Source organism: Homalodisca vitripennis, chromosome 3 (genome assembly GCF_021130785.1).
Source record: "Homalodisca vitripennis isolate AUS2020 chromosome 3, UT_GWSS_2.1, whole genome shotgun sequence".
NCBI lineage: Eukaryota > Metazoa > Arthropoda > Insecta > Hemiptera > Cicadellidae > Homalodisca > Homalodisca vitripennis.
In genome coordinates this window covers 119,682,800-119,709,293 of record NC_060209.1, presented here as the reverse complement: position 1 = coordinate 119,709,293, position 26,494 = coordinate 119,682,800, and the positions used below count along the sequence as shown (strand labels likewise).

Genomic DNA, 26,494 nt, shown 5'->3' with positions numbered 1-26,494 from the left:
CGACCGCCCCGCTCCGACCGACCCGAATCCCGACCCCTCGCCCCCCCTCGCCCCCCGGCCCCCCCCCTCCCCGAAGCCGAAGTCCCCCCCGAACCCTGACGCCCCCCCGTCGACCCCGACGACCGCACCCGCCCGACCGCCCACGACCGAAGAACCCGGGGCACCCCCCCCCCCCGCCAGACCACCCGAAGCGAACCGCCCCCGCCGAACTCCCCCGACCCGACCCGCCCCCAGACCCGGACGAAGATGCCCGAAGATCCCCGAAGCCCCGTAGATACCCGACCCCCCCCCCAGGAACCCCGGCCACCGCCCGACCCACCCGACCCGAAGTCGACATGCGCCCCCCGTCCCCGCCGACCCAGACCTACTCCCAGCCGAAAGGCCGCGCCCCGACGTCCCACCCCTCAGCCGCCGCCCGCCCCGAACCCCCCCCAGCCCCATGACGACCCCGCCCCCCGAACGAATGGTGTAAAATGCGGAGAAAGGTTCTCCTTCAATAAACGTTGATTAAGATTTTCTAGTCTTTTTGCAACAAAGGTTAACTGGGAACAAACATGTATTCAAATGATTGGATAGGGAGGATAGTTGAGGTCCAATTTTCTTCTTTTATTGGATTGTTCTTGTACATATCTCTTAATTTAGACATTTCCCCTTCGTCATCTCGCAAGGACCCGAAAGGTAGAGTACGTCCTAAAATGGCTCACTGTTGAGGGTCGTCAGAGCGAGGGAGGCGTTTGAAGGATCTATGATTTGCTCCAGCCGCAATTATCCATCGGCCTTTCCATCGCAAGTTGGTATAATAAAAGAAAATCCGAGTATCGAATAGCTGGTATCCAATCAGGAGAAGAGCATTGTGGCTAGGTCTCATATTGAGAATAGTGACAATACAGGAAAAGGCGGTTTGGCAGAATTGTGGCATGAATATTCAGGGAAAGGGGGTCAGTGCAAAAGGTAACAAAACGCACTAAATGGTTTGATTGATGGATGGCTTTTTTGGTCTCAGAAACCTAGTTTGATAGCTGCAAGGTTTAATTCTCATTTCGTTAACGCTTGTAATCTAGTTGGACACTTCAGAGCTCAAGAATAAACATCAAACTGATTCGGGGTGTGCCCAGCTCTCCATGTTCATTCCGAGCATTTTTTTTGTGACTCCTGCCTCGTACAGTGAAGTGTTGAGTGTGGACTATGGGTCTCAAGGCTCAGCTCCTGCTTCTGATGTATTTGATATGTCTCCATCCATTGTCAGGAGGGTTGCAGGATTCACTCTCGTGTCCCTTTAAAACTGTCCTGGTTTAATAATTCTTATTAACCAAGGGACTCTTTCCTTCTGGCGTTAAATCCGCCAAGGTCATTCCTGTCTTTAAGAAGGAGAGATAGAACCTCATGTTAACCAATATCGCCCCATCTCAATTCTTCCCACGTTGTAGGCAAAGTATTTGAACGATTTAAATATCACAATAGAATGATTAATTTTCTTAACGAAAATTCCTTTACTAATCTCCTTTCACAATTTTAGGGTCGTATTGTTTCTTTAAAGATAAAATCAAAACCACTCACGCGATAAATGATTTCCTTAATACCAGCTCTTCTCTTCTTGTTTTGACTCTGGCAGTGAGGACTGCGCGGGCTTTTTTTGTTGATTCTTTCCCGTGCCTTTGACACCGTTCTATCACCAACGTCTTCCTGGACAAGGATGGGATAATGTGCTGGTGTTAGAGGCCATCCTCTAGAGTGGTTTCGTTCCTATCTTTATGGCTGGTCGGCTCTCTAGTTTGTTGAAGATGATCCACCAACCAAAAGGGGGTAGGGGTAGGGGTCTGCCTCTCTTACCGGTCAAGGTTGGTGTGCCGCAACAACGGTCTCAATTCTTGGCCCTCTTTTATTTAAATATTATACGTGAATGACCTTAACTCATCTAGTGAGGGGCCACTTGGGTGCAATATAGCGGACGATCACCAGTGTACTTATTCAGGCTGACACAGCTCAATCTCTTTTTACCACCGATGCTTGCCTTTTTTCACTCAAGAGTCTTAGTTCTTGGTTTTCTGCTAACTATTTATTTCTTCAATCCTGAAGAAAAACCTACAATAGTCCACTTTTTAGACCCCACAAAGAATGATGAGTGCAGTTAGTTACTCTCCTTGACAATATACCTAGTCGAGCATTTCTTCAAACGAGTCTGCTTCCTGGGGACTCCACATTGATTTCCAGATTTTGATTGGTCAAATCACATTATCAGTCATGTCTGTCAAAGACTTGGTGCCAGCATTTACTCTTTAAGGTTACACTAAACAAGGGTTTTCTGGTTCTAGAGTTACTGTTAGGCTGGTGTACTTTGGTTTACTTTGTGGCTCCATTTTAAACATATGGATTGATTTTTCTTGGGCGGACGGCTTCAGGTTTTTTTTTGAGGGTTGATCAGCTAGGGTTTTCAAACTGCAGGAAGCATGGCTGTGTACGGAACTGAGCAGTGTGTGGTCTGGGTCATCCGCTGGAAGAGCTGTCGGGAGGTTTTCCTAGGGAACGCCTAATTGACATTGCCATCACTTTATAATATATTCGGTTGCCACATTTACATTTAAGAACCTTCAATCCTTCCCATAATTTAACCACTGTGTATTTCTACAAGGAAAAACAGAGATGCTCTAATCATTCCACAAAACATCATAATAACAACATTTAAAAAATCCAATGTCATATATGGGCCCTGTAAAAATCTTTAATGGCTTTTGCTCTTCTCAGTATCCACAAGCATTGTAGCGAGATGTGAGAGTACGCGGTCTTTTAAAAACAACCTAAAAAAAATACCTAATCAGACAAGCATTCTTACGTGTCCATTAACCGGAACTGGTGTCGCGGAGCGGGTTGCTCCAGCCTAGTGGACGATATAAATTATATTGGTTTGTAGTTTAAGTTGTACTATTTTAATATTTTAAACTGTTTTTTTTCTGATATTTAAATGTGTGATTTTGTTCTGATCTCAGTTTTAATCGATTTCTATAATATCTGACAAATGTTCCATAGCATGTATCATGTCAATGATACATGTAAAAAGAATTTGATTTTTGATTTGATTTTATCTGGGCCAGCAGATCGTTTTACAACTAAGGTATTTAAAACGCATCACTCGTACTATCACCGTCAAATATTTTTGGGGGGGGGTGGGGGGGGGGGGGGGTGGGGGGGGGGGGGGGTGGGGGGGGGGGGGGGTGGGGGGGGGGGGGGGTGGGGGGGGGGGGGGGTGGGGGGGGGGCAAAATTTAACTCCGACAAATTAGATGCATGATTTTTCCGGACATTTGCAATCGTTCAGTGAAACAAAAAATCAGTAACACTACATTTCGAGATCTGCAATCTGATCTCTTCTTTCAGGTAAATACCTAACCTAATACATAATTACAAACTAGGTTAAAAACAAACAAATCATACCAAAGCATTGTGACGTATGCTTAAGTCAAGAATCACAACCACCATGTTGTGTGTGTCAACTTCAACTAACTCTAAAAAACATGCACTTAATAAAAGTTGTTAAGCATACAATTTTTGTGGCTAGCTTTTTTTGCATTGGAAAGGTTATGCCTCTTAATTGAATCATAGTGATAGAAGCAATTTAGTTTTTTTTTTTTTTTTGTAAATAGGGGTATTAAAATGAGTGCCTCCCTATTCTTTCAACTTTTCTGAGGTAAAGTAGTGGTATTACAAGAAAATTCTGTTCACCAAGGCTGTGAGATTTTAGGTGGTCTGTATAGCTATTTACACATTTTATAGCTTGTGCTATTAAAGGTGAAGAAGGTAAAGTTCATTTTTTCAAAAGGCAATCATTTAACAAATCTACTAGCTGACCCGGCGAACTTTGTCCCGCCTTAAAGGCAATATCACATGATCACATTTTTTTACTTTTTAAATTAGGATAACTGTAAATAAAAACAATATAATTATTCGATGATTTTTTATTTGCCATTTATTGTAGCACCTTGTGATAAACTACATTTTTTGTTTTTTTTTATTAGGCGCGAAAACAAATAACGCGGGCGGATGGTCTTCCGACCCGTGGACATGCCACATTTAATTGGCCGTGGGAAAAAACATGAATGTTTGAGATTAAGACCACAAACTTTCAACGATTGGCCTTGTGACTTATTTACAGTCATGGCGAATGCAAGACGGATCGGAAATTGGAACCGTTTAAACTCAAATGGGATGTCGGGTGGGATCATCGGGATCCTCAGAATGAGAATTTCCTCACCTTTGAGTATTGTGGTGTAAATCAAATTGTTCATCAATTTACTTACCACCAAACTTGTTCCGTTGCACAGTTTTGGTTGGTATAAGTTTCGAAGCATGATTACTACGGAACCAATATTTAGTTGTAAATTGTGCCAGGTACATCCAAGGAGTTTAAACATTCAATTGGATAGTTGGTGGCATCATCTTCATTTGTTACACAGTCAACAGATTTGAAAGAATGCAGTGTACCAATGATCTCATTCTGAATTATGTAGTTTAAGTCATCTACATCTTTATTCTTAGCTGCCAAAATTGCTCGCTCACTCAACCATTCATTATTTTTGAGGTTAGTAATGATGTTTGGGAATACTTTGTTGATGAGTTCGTCTTTCGATGAGACAAAGTTACAGATATTCCGAGGAAATGAAATCAATCCGCTCGATTCGTCGACAGGTACTCAACCATTACCGATAGTCAGCAATTACTCAGAGAAATCTTCAGCAGATGTATCGTTCAGCAATGCAACTCTCATGTTTGTTGTTAGCTGAAGTTTCCTAACATAGCGCCATAGATTCGATGATTTGAGGCAAGCGTTTATTTTGTCGGCAGCAGTCGATCTGGGAATTACTGGCAATGTTTGGCGGGAAATCGCCAGACAGTAAAATAGTTGCGCCTCCAAAACATTTTGAGTCATTACGTAGATCTTGCAATGTTAGGTTAACTGCTTCCAATGCATGTTTATGCGCTATTGTGCATTCGTCCCAGATGATGATCTTCGATTCTGATAAAATTTTCGCCATAGCGGAGCGCTTTGTAATGTTGCACATTGGTTCTTCAATATATTGAAGATTTAACGGCAATTTTAATGCAGAATGTGCCGTACGACATCCTTCTAGCAATGTGGCTGCTATTCCAGAAGAAGTAACTGAAACTGCAATATTGGATCTTGCACGAACAGTGGCTAAAACTACTGACATGAGGAATGTCTTACCAGTTCCACCATGTAAATATAAACCACCGTTTCCATCATCAATTGCCTTCATTAATGTATCATAAACTTCCTTTTGTTGGGGGTTCATCAGGGGCAAATTTGTTTGAACTACTAAATCTAATTCCTGGTGATCATATTCACGTTCCCATTCCAATTCTCGATTAAATGCGTCATTCATTTTACGATTTGGCGCTGGCATTCCTAACCTGACTAATAAACTACCACACATGAGATAACACTTGTCTTCGATCAAGAGCAAGGCCCGATTATGTATCTCCTCATTCATTTTAAGATCGGAATTTATTGAACTGACACGAATTTTATGTAAAATATCTTCTGCCATATTATCCTTGTATTTGTGCCACAGGTTATAGATGGGTTCGATGGAAAGCATGTCGAAATGATGATAGCAAATAATGTACGTATCTGACTTGGAGATGCAGAGATAACTGCTTTGAATTGTAAAAAATTAAAATTTGAATTGTATTATCTGGATAGTAAAGTCTATGCATAACAGTGATTGCAGAAACAGTTGAAACAAAATTTGCTGTTTCTCTTAAGCTTACTCTATGCTTTCAAACTATAAGTGTAAAGAAATTTAAAATAGTAATTAAATGATATAAACATATGTTTCTTTTGTCGCATTATATATGTTTACAAAGAACAGCTGATTAAATTTGAACAGGCTCTTTCACTTAATAACATATGTTTGCTGCAATGCATTTCTTATGGGTATTTCTGTAATTTTTAGAGGCCAGTGGGGCGGAATCCTGAATCGGGAACGGGATAAAAAGTATCCTATGTGTTTCTCCCAGTTCTTAGCTACCTCCCTACCAATTTTCAGCCAAATCGGTTCAGCCGTTCTTGACTTATAAATAGTGTAACTAACACGACTTTCTTTTATATATATAGATATGTTTGGAAATAGACATCAATCATCCATTTTGTGCTCAAGAGCTCACTGGTCAAGACTAACTTTTTTAGTGTAATATCAGTTTGACTCTCATTATCTTTAGCAAATATTTCCATCTGTCCATCTGTTTATATCTTAGTGACCTTGTAAGAAAAGCTTTTTTTTCCAGTTAACTTATTTCTTGTTAACCCTTTTAGTGCTAAGGGGTCTGGTGCATTGCCATACCCAAGAGTGCTAAGCATTTTAGTGCATAAATGCAGAGTTTTAGTAAATTCCTTACTATTTCCTTATTTGAGGTCATATCTTGTTACTTTTTTTTGTATTGAAGATAGATAAATAGCCAATAAACAGAAATAAATACAAAAAGATACATTTGTACATATTTGGATTGTTATAAAAAAATTTTTCTTTATAATGTAAATTTTTTCACTTTGGCATACAATTTTAGTATGTAAACAGTTTTATATTATTTTTCTGATGCTACCATCGGAAAGAGCAACTAAAACTAAAAAAATTCCATATATTTTATTTTATTTTTACACAACAAATAAGAAGTGTGGACGAAAAAATATAATATGTTGTCGCACCAAATTTTACCCTACATGTAATGCTCAAGAGGAAAAGTAATACACTTATTATTACTATTAGCATAAATACTTTACTAACTTTATTATTATTTATAAAATAAGAAATGCAAGCACATTAAACACTTTTTTTATGTAATTAATTGTTTTATTCAGTAATAAAACTATAAAAAAGGTGAAGTAACTCATCATAACCCGCAATGTTCTTACTAGACATATTTTGTAACTTAGTAAAATATAATACACACGGAAAACAAATGAAAAATGAAGTAATGCAATGATTTGGAATACTAATGAAGTAGTATTTCACAATTATAACACAATTTAATGGATAAAATAAGATAAAACAGAGTAAAAAAGCACAGCGTCAGTTCGCTCGCAACGTAAACATCCGAACTGACCTTCTTTTTATTTCACGTCAAAGACGTATACACAGCTGGTCTTCGGCAATCAAATATACAAATATCGTTACTCTATGGCTTTTGGATGAACTGTCATCGTTTGCAGCCAGTAACTTGCATAATCTAAACAAATATATATACAAATACGCTGCGTCTACGACGTAGACGCTAGCACTTTTAGACATAAACGTAGCGTCTACAAAAAGGTTAAAACTCCTTACTGTGGTTGTGTTGATTTTGGGCAGTTTTAAAATATTTTATCATCGGTATTGGTTTTTGACATGGTTATAATAAAATGGGGTGCAGTTTTCTTTCTTTTTTATTAATTAATAAATTAATTGTTAGATGATAAATAGTTTTAGTTATTTCATTGTTATTATTGCAGAACATAAGGGATGAAGTAGTTATGCAGTAAAATTTTAGCAATCTTCAGCAAAATGCAGTGAAACTTCTTGACTCACACTCGAGTTGTGTCTGAGTAAACAAACAAACAATGACATTTCCGCCATCACTGCTTTTTTATGCCAGTATCCAACAATTACCATACAATTCACACATCATATGTGAGTGTTTAGAATAGTACATTTTTGCTGAAATCAAATCTGGATTATTGATGCTCTACTTTATACTCTTCTAATGCTACTTATCTCACTTGCAAGACAATAGAAATAATTATTTAAAACTTCCAAATAACAAAAAATTTAAACTTCTTAAATTCTTGTATGCTTTAAATATTCCAAAACTTTAAAAATCTGATCTTTAAATCTCTGTAAAAACCTAATCATTAGAACTTTATATATTTAAAAATTAGTCAGAATCTAAAAGACAAGAGCAAATGGAGTTAGTGACCAAAATTTATTATTTGTGGAGAAATGTTATTTGTTACTTGCACTTTGCTTACAAAGCAATTAAAAAAAAGAAATCTTGATATTTTGAAAATAGGTAACCTAAAGGTGGAAAGGGACATAGCGATACTGAAAATCCAATTGGAGAAAGTATGCAGAGGCTTACAAGGTTCACTAAGTGACAAATTTAGCAACTGGCTGTAAGCTATTACAAATGGAATTAAGATAAACACGGCAAACAAGAAGAGGGAGGAAGGCTACAACCAGAAGCTAAGGGAAGGCTCGGGGTATATGTTAGTCTAACTGATATGCATACGCAGTCACATTAGCTGATCCAACATCGTAGTTTATGAGGCCTGTGTGAGTTGGCAAGTCCAATATTATCAGTCTGAGATACAAACAATCTATATCAAATATCCTGACTGATGATTCACCAACACCCAGCAAATGAAAGATCTACATGACATTTTGGTACTAAAGTTTCCTTGTTGTCTTAGAGGCGCACTGAAGAAGAATTTTTCTCTGCTCATTAGCCTAGTAGCAAAGATTCCTATAAGGAATGCTGCAAGCATAATTATTAATATAAAATACTAGCGGGCCCGGCGCGCTTTGCTGCGCATTTCAATAATTTTTTGCAAAAGTTGCCCGCGGCTTCGCACGCAATTTCCCGTTGAAAACAGTACACTATATTCACTTATTCTTTTTCTATCACATTCTAAACATTGCTGAGATAATTGATAGTCGTTCCATCGTGAGCCTCTTGGGCGTATTATGAAGGTATGTACCATATTCCTGCCTCTATCTAGCTGTTACCCACGGCTTCGCACGCAAATCTTAAGAACCGAAGTCCTTATATTACTTAGTAAATTTTTTTTTACTATAATAAATTTTAGATTAAATTAGTTATATCTCCGATGCCACGATTGAGCTTGCTTTGTTGTCTCGATCGAGAGAATATGTACACACGGAGTTTTGAGAACCATACTTCTGTCAAAAAAAACAACTAAGGTTGATTTTATAACATTCTTTATATTTGTAGCCAACGTAAGATAGTAATTATGATATCTGCATTACTCTTCTGATCAAGCATGAGCATGGTTTATATTAAATAAATATTGCAGTTAAAGGTGAATTTTTACGTCAAATTTGAATTGTATTATCTGGATAGTAAAGTCTATGTTTAACAGTGATTGCAAAAACAGTTTAAACAAAATTTGTCGTTTCTCTTAAGCTTACTCTATGCTTTAAAACTATAAGTGTAATATATGTTTACAAAGAACAGCTGATTAAAAATTTGAAAAGACGTTAACATATGTTTGCTGCAATGCATTTCTTATGGGTATTTCTGTAACCAGTGGGGCGGAATCCTGAATCGGGAAAGGGATGGGCATAGCTTATAAACCTTCTCCGTGGAAAAATACATATACGTACAAATTTTCATCATGATCGGTCCAATAGTTCACGATTCCATAAAGGACAAACATACAAACATTCATTTTTATATATATAGATAGATAAGATTTTGTTAGATGTGAGCAGATGTTTAATGTAAACAGATTCTAATACTCAATATGTGACAACCTCTAACCATAACAGTATCAATGTATTGATGGTTCTGAATACTGGGGCTCTTTTCATTCGATTCCGATATAAATATTTTCAAAATATTTTATTACAAAATATTGAATATAATTAATTACCAGAAATGGGAAGAAAAATCAGTAAAGTAGAATATATGTAAAAAATGAAATCCTTACAGACTGACTTCATTGTTTATCATCAATGCCCAGCAAAAAACAATGAAAGACAGAGACATAACATTTGGTACATACATTTATTTAGTGTTCTAGAGGCGCACTAAGGAAGGATTTTTTTCTCTGCCCCATTGGCCCCTAAAGTTTCAAAAATTTCTATAAGAAACGCAATGCAACAAACACATGTTATTAATTAAAAGAACCAATCAAGTGTTCTATGTAAAGATCGTAAAATAACAACATAACCATATGTTTAATAAATCTATACTGTTAAATAAACATTTTAGCAAATATTAAGTATGTAGTGTTAATACCATATAAGAGACAAAATTATTAAATTTTACTACAGATTTGCATACATGTTATAAAATTAAACTTAGTTGTTTTTTTTGACAGAAGTAGTCATCTCAGACCTGCTTATTTATAGATCTTCTTGATGGGGACAACAATGCAAACTCCACTGTGACATTAGAAATATCTTAGACTTGAAGCAAATTACAATGGCCGAAAGTAGACGCTGTATGAGCGAAGTAGGGTTCTGAAATATATATGAATATATGCAGGATGAATAAAAATTCAGGACCCTTCCCTCAATTTTGTTTTAAAGTTATACAGGGAGATAATCTTTGGGTAGTGCAGTACAGTCTCTGAAGCATTTTGGCTACCCATTTTTTCGGATTGGATAGATTAACATGAAATTTGGACTGTAGCCAATGAAACAAAAAGTGATATAGTGGTGATGTGTGCTTTTACACCAGGGTGGATGAATATAATAATATATAGGTGGGAAATATAAATGTTTTAATAAAAAATAACTTCACCATTTCAATATAGGGAGATATTGTCACCTAAAGGTGGTCGTTTTTAGCATTCAAAATGCATGTTTTATAGAAATTGTTTTGCAAATATCTAAAAAACTACACAATTTTTAGAGAAAAAAATTGTAAGAAATATTAACACTATTAAATAACAAAGAGGTTGCTTTTTGTTTTATTTTTATAGGTGGTATATAAATCAAATTATAGCTCATTGAAGTTGAAGTTGATTTTCAAGATAGGATGAATTGGAACTTTCAATTTCATTTAGCAGAGAAATGAACGCTTTTACTTAAAAAAAAAACTTTTTTGAGGTACTTGAATAAACCTTTAAACCAAGGTCAAGTAAAAGTCATTAGCTTCAAAATTAATGAATTTACAGTGAAAATAAAATTGTTTTCTTGATTTTTGAGAAACAAAATTGGTATTAACATCTATTACTTGACAGCAAACATTTAAATGAAGTGTAATTCATCACCAGTTTACTTTATTCATATGTCAAAAATAAGTTTAGGGAGTTTGGATGGATTTAGATGCTTAAAATTGAATAAATATTTCATTAATATTAACAGGTTAATGGGAGTAGACCTCCTACCTCCACTCATGTTAGGTACACTTTTCTCTGGAACCACTGCAGAGATCTGTAATTTTAACACTTATTTATATATTCATTATTAAGACTTTATCTAGTGGGATTCATTCTTTCTTTGTCAGAGAAGAAATTATACTTGTTTTCAAAATATGTTTTTGAAACACTTAAAATAATTATCCAAAAAGGTCATGAAATAAAAAGAAAAAAGTATTTTTGAAATCTGCTGGTGTGATTGTTAACTATCACTTCCTACACATGTGTTTCATATTTCAAGGTTCTAGCTCAAGTAGTTTATCAGAAAAAGTGTACCTATATGTAAAAAAACAATGTTCTTTTAAAAAATTGCTTTAGATTAATAAAATTACAACTGACCCTTTTAATAACTTCCAGTAGCATAAAAAGGATTGTCTGGAACTTAATCTTCTTGAAATTGATCCTCATCCTTGAAATTGGTCCTCATTCAAATATAATTCATAAGCAACTTTTCCATAAATAATGTTAACACTATGTTTCAATAACATAATTTATTTTTTATAAGGGATAGGTCTTCTATGAGTTTTTGGGGGGAATTAAAAAGTTCAAATATAATCATAAAAAAATCAAAAACTTTTTGAAAGTCACAATTTATCATATGTATACCAGTAACACATTTCAAGCCTTCAATAAACATTTTATTCTTTGTTTTATTACTAGCTGTTACCCTCGGCTTCGCACGCAAATCTTAAGAACCAAAGTCCTTATATTAGCCTACTTAGTAAAAGCAATTATGCGCAATTGGCTGTGGGTAACAGCTAGTTCGTCAATAAATTCGTAGTATTTTATAACGAAAACTCTTCATTTTCAATAAAATACCAATTACAACCAAATACCCACGGCTTCGCACACGATTTCCTACAGAAAAATTGGGACATAGGAGGCATATTTCTTTTGAATGTCGTTATTACCCTTCTGAGATAAATGATAGTCACTGAAAGATACTCCAAGCTCATGATCTATTTAAGATTTAAATTTTAAAACAGTCTCAATATGCACCTGTGAAATAACTGGAATTTTTCTCCAATATTCCATGATTTTTGTATACAATTGAACTATATTAGACCATCGTGGACAGGAGTCAAAAAGTCGGAATTCATTAGCGCACATACAATGTAATAAATGAAGGCGCTCAATGTAATTTTGAAACGACAATAGGCATATTTTAGGTACATATTATTACAGTCTAATGATTATGAGCTTCAGGTGTTAAGCGAAATTGCGTATGGTTTTTATTTTTGGCTTTGCGCGTGTATCACTTTTCGCGTGGATCAAATTAGTTATATCTCCGATGCCATGATTGAGCTTGCTTTGTTGTCTCGATTGAGAGAATATGTACACACGGAGTTTTGAGAACCATACTTCTGTCTAGTAATTTTGATATCTGCATTGCTCTTTTGATCAAGCACGAGCATGGTGTATATTAGATAAATATTGCAGTTAAAGGAGAATTTTTACGTCAAATTTGAATTGTATTATCTGGATAGTAAAGTCTATGATTAACAGTGATTGCAGAAACAGTTGAAACAAAATTTGCTGTTTCTCTTAATCTTACTCTATGCTTTCAAACTATAAGTGTAAAGAAATTTAAAATAGTAATTAAATGATATAAACATATATTTCTTTTGTCGCATTATATATGTTTACAAAGAACAGCTGATTAAATTTGAAAAGGCTCTTTCACTTAATAACATATGTTTGCTGCAATGCATTTCTTACGGATATTTCTGTAACTTTTAGAGACCAGTGGGGCGGAATCCTGAATCGGGAACGGGATAAAAAGTATCCTATGTCCTTCTCCCAGTTCTTAGCTACCTCCCTACCAATTTTCAGCCAAATCGGTTCAGCCGTTCTTGACTTATAAATAGTGTAACTAACACGACTTTCTTTTATATATATATACATAGATATAGATAAGGTGTGGTTTTTAAGGGTTGCAACTGTTTAATGAGTGATAAGTTTTTTGATAAATAATAAAAGGTTCAATATATTATGAATGCACCAAAAGTTCTTTTTACTCTACTAAAAACTTTTTCCTCTACATTTTCGGGCATAAAGGGATAGTTTTTAAGGATTTTAAGAGTAGGAAAGTAATGTAATTTCCTACTTTATATTGAAGAACTTCAAAGGAACTTTATCCAACATATTTGAATATGAATTAAATCTTTAAAATTCGTAAATCTGGACTTTTTGAGTATTTCATACAATGTTTTTACCTCCAAATTGCAAAAAGCACACATTGAGACAATATCACTTTTAAAGTTGAGGGTCAGATGAGGTGGTATGCAAATTTTCAAAAGTAATTCCATGTAATCAGAAAAAATTTGGTTCTTTTATCTATTTTCACCTTCAGTCACTGTATTAGTGGTACAATGTGGAAAGGAAGTTTCATTTGGTAATTTTGAAAATGTTTTGTGTCCTGCAAAAATGCAGGATTTTGGGGGCAACTCCAAAATTTTCAATGTCAACCCGTCTTAAGTGACCCCTTATTTTGAAGAGCATAAAACAAACTTAAAGAATGGTGAAAACCAGAGATTGCTCAAGATTAGTCAATGAATTGCAACATTTATAACACTTTGTGCGGTTTTAAAACTTTCCAATCATAATGTGAGCATTGACACAGTGAAGGGCCTTAGGAAGATTAGCGTAACTTGTCATGACAGTCTCCCCACCTTCACTATGACTTCAATATTTACAAAATTGTTCACTGCCAATTGGGTCTATTTGGATGTCTTAAATTATACTTATTTCCCACCAGAAGCCTGTTTGTTGATGATGTTATTATGTTGATAGATGAGGTTGGTGATTTGCCTGTTGGTGCTTACTAGTGTGGTGCTAGCTGATGAGGGTGAAGCCTCTGTAGAAGTGGATGATGCTTCTGTTGATGACGTAAGTTAAAATTTTAAATTAATTTCACTAGTTTTTGTTTCTACTACATAGTAAGTTATGATTGTACTATATTACATTTAGTAGGTCGTGCAAATTCAGCATAATTTGTCTAAGTAATATGATGGTATCTTATGTGTATAATGCACAGAACCAGGGTATCTTAATTTATGTAAATTTATACTGATAGTTTTCAGTATTTATATTTTCTAAGTTAGTACGTATCATATTAGAGAAGACAAAGGATATTGTAAGAAAATAGTCCAGGTTTGCCAAAAGCTAGTGGAGTCACTGCCGTTAATCAGCTCAACCAAATTGGGTACCTCTACACCAAATGGTGTAGGCGCCCGTATCTCCCAACTATTTTGAGGCAATGGTTATTTCCGTGATGGTTTCCTGGTGAATCATGATACGTTGAATTACCTGAAGAGGAATTCAGGACACTGTTATGCTATATGAATTTATATGAAATGGAAGGAATGTTGTCAATCTGTGGATTCTGTTTTCTCAAAACCAGAGTAACCTCCTGGAGAGCACCATGATCTACGAAAGCGACTCCCAAAGGACTGATTTCACCATTTTAACTACTGACGTTGAGGTGGTATTTCACATATTTCAATATTTTAATTCAACTCGTTCGAAAGTTATTGCGCATACAGACAGAAATCTAATTTCATCATCAAGTGTTTTTATAATTATAGGTATGAGTGAGATGTAAATTGACAAAGTAGGATTGCAAGAAAAACGGAAGTAGTCCTTTCATGAAACTGATAAAATAAAAGTTACAGGTTGTTTATGGTAAAAGTAAATATGAGGTGGATAGAATCAAATTGTCTGCAAAACCTGGCATGTTTTTGATGATAAATGTTTGCTGGTGAAGCCAGCATATTACAATCCCCGTTATAATGTTTGTAATATAAATTTGTCTGCATGATATACAATATGATTGTATTCACAGTCTCGACATGAGAGTTGCTGGCAACGCCAGTACTTTCCTACCTTATGGTTGTTGGTATAAGATTGCTGAGAAAGTTGATGCATTTTCAATATAAACTTTTAAAATATAACTGTTTTTTTTGTTAACCCATTAGTGACTGAATAAATTACTATAATTTTTGGACCACAGGACTGGATATTTTCCATGCTTTCGTGTAAGAACAGGTGCACTTTGCATAACACTTACTGTATAACATGCTATGAATATTATAAATTTACCTTAGTTATTCCTTGTTATTATATGAACACAAAATGTTAGTTTTTTAAAATATACATTTATTTACACTATTTACAAATTATTATTGTACTTCTTTAGAAGTTGGTTTGAGTGTGAAACACCTCAAAACATGTTTCCAGATGAAGTGGAACATGACACTTTTTACACTGGTACACTGTTTCACTTCTTTTCCCCTGTGAGGCACAAACTTTACATTTTCTTGAGGGCCTGGCTTTGGTGGTTGGAGGTATCTTCTCAATAAAATGCCCCCAAAACTTTCCTTGAAGGCGCAGTGGGGATTCCCCACAGGCGGGAGGCCTACCAGCAGTTGTTCTGGGAGGTAGCTGCACATTCTGCAGTATTTGCTCTGCCAAATTTGTTCTGAATGTTGAGATTGATTGTTTTTTTCCCAGTCATTATATTATGCACTATTAGACAATTATATATAGCAACATCAAAGAGATAGAAAAAAATCTTTTTGTATCCTTTTACGGTTCTTCGCATCACTGGGAAGGAGGACAATCTCTGATCTTGTTTATCAACCCCACACATTGATTGGTTATAATCAACCACAACATTTGGTTTGAGAGTTGATTTTGGGTTAGGCCTACTTCTTTCTCTTTGAGAAACGACATCTACAAAGTCCGGTCGCTCATGGATAGTAGATAGCATTGTGACATCCTTCCTGTCCTTCCATTTGAGACACAACATGTTTTGGGTGGAACTAAAGGTAAGCTCTCCTTTTGAAACCTGACATCGCCGCCCGCACACCCACAGCAAACATCAGGGAAGCGCGCGCCCATGGCGGCGAACGGGATGCCGGATCAAAAAAACTAGGTAAAAAAAGAACACCGTGGTCAGCATACTCAGGTTCATTTACTTCGAAAACACAGGCCTATCCTGTCAATATAATTATGTATAAATATATATACTATAAATTAAAAAAAAAATAAAAGTGCCTGCAGTAGTATATCTCAAACAATCTCCGTCAGGTGCACCTGCATACAAAAATTAGAAATGCCATAATTTGAAACAAGAAATGCCAATTCCACCCGGTATCCTTCGGCTAAGGGCGGGCTCCTAATGAAATCCAAGAAATAACTAAATAATATCTAAAACTAACTTAAAACTAAATAACAAAATATAAACTATATAAATGGCAACAATAACAATATCACAGGGTATCACAGGTGTTGAATAGTAGGTATGTCCATCATGGTGGCCGTCCTTCAGCAGCTAGCGCAAAGGCGAAGTTTCTCTGCGACCACGCATGATGGAGAGATGACAGGATAAAACAATTCATCCCTTGGACCCTGAAACCAGGTTTCAGCCTAGTATTCTTTTAAAGTTAATAATAATCAATAAATAGTTGCCAAACAATATAGATTTTAATTAAAGTACAGTTGTCAAAAGTTATCTATCAAGAATTTTAAGTTAAGTTAAATTACCAAAATTTCAAATATCACAGACCAATCAATTACTGATAAAATTAAAATAAACCTTAATATATAAGCTGGTAACATTAGAAAACAATAAATAAACAAGATATTCCAATTAAAAGACTAAAACAAAAAGTTATAAAGGAAATTTGTTTGAGGTATACGCAGTAGCCTACCATACGTAACAATTTGGTTCAAACATTTTTAAAACAGGCAAATACTGACAGAATTGGCTCAAAATTGGTGAAAAGCAGGGGAAGGGCATTCTGCACTTAAAATAAAATTCCCCACTCAAAACAACAACCCCAAGGAAAGTTAGAATGAAAATCCCCTCTGTCACAGAACAAAAATTAAGCGTATTACTCTTGGTGAAAAAAAAATTTTAATGATTAGGAAAAAACTGATGGCCAAAAGTAGCAGCCTATTAACAGGAATCTAAAATTTAAAATTTGATGGCAGAAGGCCTTAAATTAACCAAGTAGGCTAAAAGGGGGAGTTGTGGGCTAAAGACCCGAAGAACGTTACATCTCTCAGAAGGCTTAAAAATTTAGTAAAATGAACCTTCAGCAGTCTCTCTGGGTTTGTTTACAAAACTACATAACAAGTGACACATTACAAACAATATTGGCTGCAGAATAAAAGGAACTGTAACATAAGCCTAGGACTGGTCCTCACTGAGAGACAGAAAATTAATATAAGCTGAAGAGAAAGGGTGAAAACTAACAAAAGTGTAAGAGAAATAATTTGAAAGCCAATTTAAAATTTAGTTAACAGCCAGAAGTACTAAAAGTTAATAAAAAGCAAAACTACAATTTGGAAAACCATGTGCTCTTAACCTTCACAGTTTGAAAAAAGAAAATAATCACTAAAATTTAAAAGAAAGCAAAACTTACTCATCAGTGAGGGGCCGTCAACTTAGCTGCACATGTTAGAAGGAGAAATGCTCAGCAAAACTAACAAACACTTAAATTTAACAAAATAAATTAAACTGGAGCTGCTCCTAACCAGTACAGCACGGCTCGGAGTCTTTGCCACTCTGCCGGAAAGGCCAAACGCCTTCAAATGGTCAGTCGCCTCTGCAGCCAATAAACCACACACACACTATATAAAACACACATGAGCCGGGGAGATATAGGTATAGAACCGGCTCAGACTCCCCCCCCAAAAGGAGGAACTCCCCTCTGTTAATTTCTTCAAAATGAAGAACCAAACGAAATGCCTCTCCCCCCCAATGGTTGAAGAAATATAAACCGGAAACCCTTAAGTCTGCAGAAGGGAAAACCAAGAAAATCCAGTTGGAGGCAAGAAAAACCCTCCAAGAGTAGTGTGGGTACAAAGAAGAACACAGGACCTTGATCAGGAAGAAGTAGCAGAGGTGATCAGGCCTCTGGACCTAAAACCCTCCCGCACAGACTAAAGAGAAATCACGGATGACTCCGGCAAGGCTTCAGATGGGATATGTGCGCCTTCCTGAAAATCTTCCCGGACTGAGGATCTCCCAGTCGGGCAGTCACCGGAGTCAGAAACTTCAAGATGCGGTGGGGACCAGTCCACCTGTAGCAAAGTTTAGCAGCTCTATTGTCCACAGCCGAACTGACTGGGTGAGCCTTGCAGTAAACTAGATCCCCCACCTGGAAGGGATTGGCAATACGACCTCGGTTGTACTTCCTCCTTACTAACTCCCTAGCCCGAATGAGATTCCGCCTGGCTGCCTCCCAAGTGGCTTTCACATCGGGAGTACCAGGAGGTGGCAGAAGATCGCTAATTTTCCAAAGGTTCGCCAAAGGGTTGTTTGGCGGAAAGCCAAATAATAACTCGAAAGGTACCGCCTTGTGACTTTCATGCTGGGCCGTATTAAAGGCAAATTGGATCCAAGGTAGTTGTTGATCCCAGGTGGTCTGATTTTCCGCATGAAAGGCAATGAGAGCAGATCGAAGATTGCGATTAAACCGTTCGGCGTGAGAAGGCTGAGGATAGAAAGGGGAAGTAGTCACATGGCGGATTCCGTGCCCAAAGCACATTCTTTTAAAGATATTGGAGACAAACTGTGAACCATTATCGGAAACTAAGGTGGCAGGGATTCCAAAGTGTTGAAAGAAATGGTTACGAAGTGCTTGCACCGTGAGCTGCGCGGTAGCACTCCGCAATGGGAACAACCAAACAAACTTGGAGAAGGCATCCACACAAACAAGTAGGAACTTATTTCCGGACTTGCTACGTGGGAGAGGCCCAACATAGTCAATGAAAACCTTCTCCAAAGGTTTTTCCGCCACCTCAGATGACAAAAGACCCAACTTGGTATTTTGAGCGGGTTTGCTTAGCGAGCACAGTTCACAAGAACGTACTCGAGCTGCAATATCCCGGTCCATACCTTTCCAGATGAACTGATCCCTAATCTTCGCGATGGTCTTATGAATTCCTAGATGTCCGCCCACAGGAGAAGAATGAAAATACTGAAAGACCATCGGTACAAGAAAGCTTGGCAGCACTAACTTAGGTTTTCTCCGCTGCTTGTCACGGCAGCATAGAGCACCTCGGTACAGAAAATAAGGAGGGTGGGCACCTCCGTTTTTAAGCTCATTGATGATAGCAGTCAGCTCGGGATCCTTAAGTTGGTGTGGAACAATGTCCGAAAATGCCAGAGGAAAGTCTAGGAGCACGCCACAACATGGCGGCTCTGATAAATCCTGGTGGTCGTTGGGTAAGTGATACATGCGTGACAGAGTGTCCGCTATGATATTTTGGGTGCCTCGCACGTGCTGCACTGTGAACTTAAGGGCAGAAATTTGGACTACCCAGCGACCAATCTTCCCGAGCTGACGGGGGTGGGCAAGGAGCCAAGAAAGTGCCTGGTTGTCGGTTTCCAACAAAAATTCTTTATGTTCTAGGTAACGCCTGAACTTGTTAATCCCAAACACGACAGCCAAACATTCCAGCTCATAAACAGAACAACTCTTCTTCTCACAAGGGGTTAACGTGCGTGAAGCATAAGCTATGGGCTGCCGGATACCATCTACTTCTTGCGATAAAACAGCAGCAACGGCTAAGGAGGAAGCATCAGTTTGCAAGACGAACTTACGACTGAAATCAGGCATAGCCAAGACTGGAGGCTGCATCACTGCCTCTTTCAGCTGCTCAAAAGCAGTCTGTTGCGCTTCACCCCACTCAAACTTGGCACCCTTTTTCCTAAGAGAGTTCAGAGGGGCCGCCACTTCAGCAACATTGGGGATGAAACGACGATAAAAATTTATCATTCCCACAAAACGGGCAATCCCCTTGGCATCCTTAGGAGGAGGAAACTCCCTGATTGCCTGGGTTCTCTCTGGATCAATACAAACACCTCGAGAAGAGACAAGATGACCCAGAAACGATATTTCAGGCTGAGCAAAACTCACCTTTTCAGGATTGACGGTAAGGCCAGACTCACGCAGCCTAGTTAGAACTTCCTCTAGATGAGTCAAGTGCTCCTCATAACTCTCACTGTACACAAGCAGGTCATCCAGATAGTTGAACACGAACTTAAATTTGACATCATGAAAGATAGAATCCAGGAGTCTGGTGAGTGTTTGGGCCCCCACAGCCAAGCCCATAGGCACTCGGGTGAACTGGTACAAATTCCAAGGCACACAAAAAGCAGTGAGAGGTCGAGACTCGTGTTTTAGTGGAATCTGATGGTATGCCTGGTTAAGATCAAAAATGGAGAAATACTTGGCCTTACCAAACCAGTCGAAAGCAGAATGCAAATCGGGGAGAGGCACGGAGTCAATTTCTATCTGAGCATTGAGCTTTCGATAATCCAGGACCAATCTGGACTTCCCATTAGGTTTCGGCACTAGAAACGCTGGACTGGAAAAATTTGAGCAAGACGGCTCGATAACCCCACTCTTAAGTAAATCATCAATCATATTTCTCAGAATCTCCATCTTGGGCGGAGCAAGCTTATATGGATGGGAACGTACAGGACGGGTGTCTGTAAGACGAATCTCGTATTCCAAGAGATTGGTCGTACCCAGTTTGTCAGTAAGGACTTCAGGAAAACTGGAACAAATCTGCCTTATGTCCTCTGCCTCTTTCGGCGTAAGATGTCCTAGTTGGTCAGGAGGAGTCAAGCTCTTATCTTCCATCTCTAAGGCAGCAGTCCCACGAGACTCGACATCAGAAAAGGGAACGAGCACCCGCCTGGCGAAAGCAAAGAAAACATGACTGGAGGCCAAATCCAAAATCATGCCAGTTTTTCCGATAAAATCTGCTCCCAAGATGAAAGGAAAAGTCAGGTCCTTAGCCACCAAAAAGCTCCAATCCCAAGAGAAATAATTAATTTTGATGTGAATCTGGGCACTACAGATAATAGGTAAAGGTGTGCGTGAAGCAGTCCAGCAGATAAGTGAACTAGGCTCAACCTGCCGTATTAGCCCAGAGGATTTTAGATCTTCAAAAAACGACAAAGAAATCAGGCTGCGGGCTGACCCAGAATCAACCAGGGCCTTCTGCACCACATTCCCCACAAGCACATCCAGTTGTGGGCAGGTTGAGCGGGCAGCCCTTACTCCCTGCGCAGCCAGAGCAGCAACCTCCCCTCTCGGCCAACGATGATAACTGTCCCCAAGTCTATTTCTTTCTGTTTTCTTTCTGTTCTGTATTAAACCAGCTACCCTTTTACCATCAAAATTAGGTACATATTTGCCCTCAAAATTACCTTTACGGCACGAGTCGGGCTTACTCGTCCGCAAGCTTACTAGTTTTTTTTTATTAAGTGGACAAAACGGTCTAATATGTCCCACTTGCTTGCAGCCATAACAGGTAGGAGGCTGCCTACGGGAAGGAGCAGCTGCTGGCTCAGACTGCACCGGAGCATGGACCGGCCCCGGAGGCAAGTGAGGAAGATGCCTCGACATGGTCTCCCTTTGATCATCCGCATCCTGAACCCCTCTAGAGATGATGGAGAGCCGGTCCAAATCCGCAAAAGATGCGGGACGGCTACAAAAAATCAAACGGGAGCGTTCTTCAGGTTTAATGCCCTCCAAAATAAGGTTCACCAACTCCGTTTCGCTCAAGCTCAAGCGCAACACCCGGGCTACATCCCGTATCTCCCCGACAAAATGGCTCAACGTCTCATCTGGTGCCTGAGGACGATAAACGCGTTCCACCCGCAAGCGCTCCCTAACACGAGCAGGTACAAAGAACTCCAAGATCTCGGCGTGGAACTGGTCAAAAGTGGCACCTCTCTTAAGGCAGTCTAGAAGGCGATCAAAAAGGGGCCTTAAGGAAAACTGCGCTAAAATCTGCATAAGCATGGCATCTGTCATACCAGGAAATTCTCTCAGTTTAAAAACTTCCAGAAGAAAATGGATAAGTAAATTAGTGTCAAGTCCATCAACTCTGGGGAAGTGTTGTAACACACTCCCCAAAGGATGAGGCAGTTTGCCAAAGCTAGAAAAGGAAGGCACAACTATAGATGAAGCCTCACCAGCCGCTTCAGGAGGGCTACCACCCATCGGAGACATAGTAACTCTGGGAGGCTCGAAAGAAAGAGCCGGAGGATGGTTAGCAAAAGTAATGGTAGTGGGAACCTCCGTTGGAGTGACAGAGGTAAATAGTACCCCCTTCTCCTTCACCGAGCGCACCTCACTCAAACCATCTAGGGCTTGTTTTAATTTATTACTGGCCGAAAAAGCCCAACTTTTAATTTCAGAGTCTAAACTAGGAGCCGACATAAGTAAAACTATTCTGTCACCCCAATGTAAAAGCTGAGATGCCAATCTAGCCTTTGCTGACCCGGACATGGGAAGTGACTCAAAATTAATATCGTCTTCCAATTCCTCCATTCGGGTTTTACAAAACTCAAATTCTGTGTTAGTTTGGAACTCTGCATTCCAGCTGCGGTCCAACGCTATACAAGCCCGTAATTGAGCTCTTAATGCCCTCACATCTCCCTCGGGCTTCTGTCCTCTCGCCAGGACCTCAAAAACCAACTCGGGCTTGCGTAGATGTTCAGGCACCAGGGAAAAAGCCATACCAAACAATTAAGACAAATAAATAAACAATAAACAACAAAGCGTACGCAACAATTACTTAGTAAACTAAGTGGACTCAACTCACAAAGGGCTTACACTGACGAGGTCCAAGTGAAGAACTTAATACCTGCTACCTAATAGAAGGATACCCTGCAAATATACACTAACCACAACCTACAAACACAGAAGCAATAAATATAACAAAACAACACATTGATAGGGGAGAAGTAGAGTACAGTTAGATAAATTTAGCGGTTAAGCAATTTAGAGTCCCTTGCTCCCTGCAAAGGGTAAGTCTGCAGGAAGCAAGACACTAAACCAATTCCACCCGGTATCCTGTGCTAGGGCGAGCTCCTAATGAAAAAAAAAATTGTGTACTCTAACCTCCCCCTACCTAACACTAACCTACACCAACAAACAAAACCAGAACTGAGAGACAGCTGAGAGAGCAGCTAACCACGCTCTGCTACCATTGAAACCTGACATCGCCGCCCGCACACCCACAGCAAACATCAGGGAAGCGCGCGCCCATGGCGGCGAACGGGATGCCGGATCAAAAAAACTAGGTAAAAAAAGAACACCGTGGTCAGCATACTCAGGTTCATTTACTTCGAAAACACAGGCCTATCCTGTCAATATAATTATGTATAAATATATATACTATAAATTAAAAAAAAAATAAAAGTGCCTGCAGTAGTATATCTCAAACAATCTCCGTCAGGTGCACCTGCATACAAAAATTAGAAATGCCATAATTTGAAACAAGAAATGCCAATTCCACCCGGTATCCTTCGGCTAAGGGCGGGCTCCTAATGAAATCCAAGAAATAACTAAATAATATCTAAAACTAACTTAAAACTAAATAACAAAATATAAACTATATAAATGGCAACAATAACAATATCACAGGGTATCACAGGTGTTGAATAGTAGGTATGTCCATCATGGTGGCCGTCCTTCAGCAGCTAGCGCAAAGGCGAAGTTTCTCTGCGACCACGCATGATGGAGAGATGACAGGATAAAACAATTCATCCCTTGGACCCTGAAACCAGGTTTCAGCCTAGTATTCTTTTAAAGTTAATAATAATCAATAAATAGTTGCCAAACAATATAGATTTTAATTAAAGTACAGTTGTCAAAAGTTATCTATCAAGAATTTTAAGTTAAGTTAAATTACCAAAATTTCAAATATCACAGACCAATCAATTACTGATAAAATTAAAATAAACCTTAATATATAAGCTGGTAACATTAGAAAACAATAAATAAACAAGATATTCCAATTAAAAGACTAAAACAAAAAGTTATAAAGGAAATTTGTTTGAGGTATACGCAGTAGCCTACCATACGTAACAATTTGGTTCAAACATTTTTAAAACAGGCAAATACTGACAGAATTGGCTCAAAATTGGTGAAAAGCAGGGGAAGGGCATTCTGCACTTAAAATAAAATTCCCCACTCAAAACAACAACCCCAAGGAAAGTTAGAATGAAAATCCCCTCTGTCACAGAACAAAAATTAAGCGTATTACTCTTGGTGAAAAAAAAATTTTAATGATTAGGAAAAAACTGATGGCCAAAAGTAGCAGCCTATTAACAGGAATCTAAAATTTAAAATTTGATGGCAGAAGGCCTTAAATTAACCAAGTAGGCTAAAAGGGGGAGTTGTGGGCTAAAGACCCGAAGAACGTTACATCTCTCAGAAGGCTTAAAAATTTAGTAAAATGAACCTTCAGCAGTCTCTCTGGGTTTGTTTACAAAACTACATAACAAGTGACACATTACAAACAATATTGGCTGCAGAATAAAAGGAACTGTAACATAAGCCTAGGACTGGTCCTCACTGAGAGACAGAAAATTAATATAAGCTGAAGAGAAAGGGTGAAAACTAACAAAAGTGTAAGAGAAATAATTTGAAAGCCAATTTAAAATTTAGTTAACAGCCAGAAGTACTAAAAGTTAATAAAAAGCAAAACTACAATTTGGAAAACCATGTGCTCTTAACCTTCACAGTTTGAAAAAAGAAAATAATCACTAAAATTTAAAAGAAAGCAAAACTTACTCATCAGTGAGGGGCCGTCAACTTAGCTGCACATGTTAGAAGGAGAAATGCTCAGCAAAACTAACAAACACTTAAATTTAACAAAATAAATTAAACTGGAGCTGCTCCTAACCAGTACAGCACGGCTCGGAGTCTTTGCCACTCTGCCGGAAAGGCCAAACGCCTTCAAATGGTCAGTCGCCTCTGCAGCCAATAAACCACACACACACTATATAAAACACACATGAGCCGGGGAGATATAGGTATAGAACCGGCTCAGACTCCCCCCCCAAAAGGAGGAACTCCCCTCTGTTAATTTCTTCAAAATGAAGAACCAAACGAAATGCCTCTCCCCCCCAATGGTTGAAGAAATATAAACCGGAAACCCTTAAGTCTGCAGAAGGGAAAACCAAGAAAATCCAGTTGGAGGCAAGAAAAACCCTCCAAGAGTAGTGTGGGTACAAAGAAGAACACAGGACCTTGATCAGGAAGAAGTAGCAGAGGTGATCAGGCCTCTGGACCTAAAACCCTCCCGCACAGACTAAAGAGAAATCACGGATGACTCCGGCAAGGCTTCAGATGGGATATGTGCGCCTTCCTGAAAATCTTCCCGGACTGAGGATCTCCCAGTCGGGCAGTCACCGGAGTCAGAAACTTCAAGATGCGGTGGGGACCAGTCCACCTGTAGCAAAGTTTAGCAGCTCTATTGTCCACAGCCGAACTGACTGGGTGAGCCTTGCAGTAAACTAGATCCCCCACCTGGAAGGGATTGGCAATACGACCTCGGTTGTACTTCCTCCTTACTAACTCCCTAGCCCGAATGAGATTCCGCCTGGCTGCCTCCCAAGTGGCTTTCACATCGGGAGTACCAGGAGGTGGCAGAAAATCGCTAATTTTCCAAAGGTTCGCCAAAGGGTTGTTTGGCGGAAAGCCAAATAATAACTCGAAAGGTACCGCCTTGTGACTTTCATGCTGGGCCGTATTAAAGGCAAATTGGATCCAAGGTAGTTGTTGATCCCAGGTGGTCTGATTTTCCGCATGAAAGGCAATGAGAGCAGATCGAAGATTGCGATTAAACCGTTCGGCGTGAGAAGGCTGAGGATAGAAAGGGGAAGTAGTCACATGGCGGATTCCGTGCCCAAAGCACATTCTTTTAAAGATATTGGAGACAAACTGTGAACCATTATCGGAAACTAAGGTGGCAGGGATTCCAAAGTGTTGAAAGAAATGGTTACGAAGTGCTTGCACCGTGAGCTGCGCGGTAGCACTCCGCAATGGGAACAACCAAACAAACTTGGAGAAGGCATCCACACAAACAAGTAGGAACTTATTTCCGGACTTGCTACGCGGGAGAGGCCCAACATAGTCAATGAAAACCTTCTCCAAAGGTTTTTCCGCCACCTCAGATGACAAAAGACCCAACTTGGTATTTTGAGCGGGTTTGCTTAGCGAGCACAGTTCACAAGAACGTACTCGAGCTGCAATATCCCGGTCCATACCTTTCCAGATGAACTGATCCCTAATCTTCGCGATGGTCTTATGAATTCCTAGATGTCCGCCCACAGGAGAAGAATGAAAATACTGAAAGACCATCGGTACAAGAAAGCTTGGCAGCACTAACTTAGGTTTTCTCCGCTGCTTGTCACGGCAGCATAGAGCACCTCGGTACAGAAAATAAGGAGGGTGGGCACCTCCGTTTTTAAGCTCATTGATGATAGCAGTCAGCTCGGGATCCTTAAGTTGGTGTG

At 38.8% G+C, this 26,494-nt stretch overlaps 1 protein-coding gene across 1 annotated transcript in view; it reads left to right on the top strand.

The window, feature by feature from the left end:
* The first annotated feature begins 246 nt into the window (after window positions 1-246).
* LOC124358330 (calnexin-like) overlaps window positions 247-26,494 on the top strand; it is a 63,170-nt gene continuing 36,922 nt past the window's right edge. The window contains exons 1-2 of the mRNA XM_046810631.1: window positions 247-468; window positions 13,948-14,043. Of these exons, the coding sequence (XP_046666587.1) occupies window positions 247-468; window positions 13,948-14,043 (318 nt within the window). The remainder of the gene's footprint in view (window positions 469-13,947; window positions 14,044-26,494) is intronic.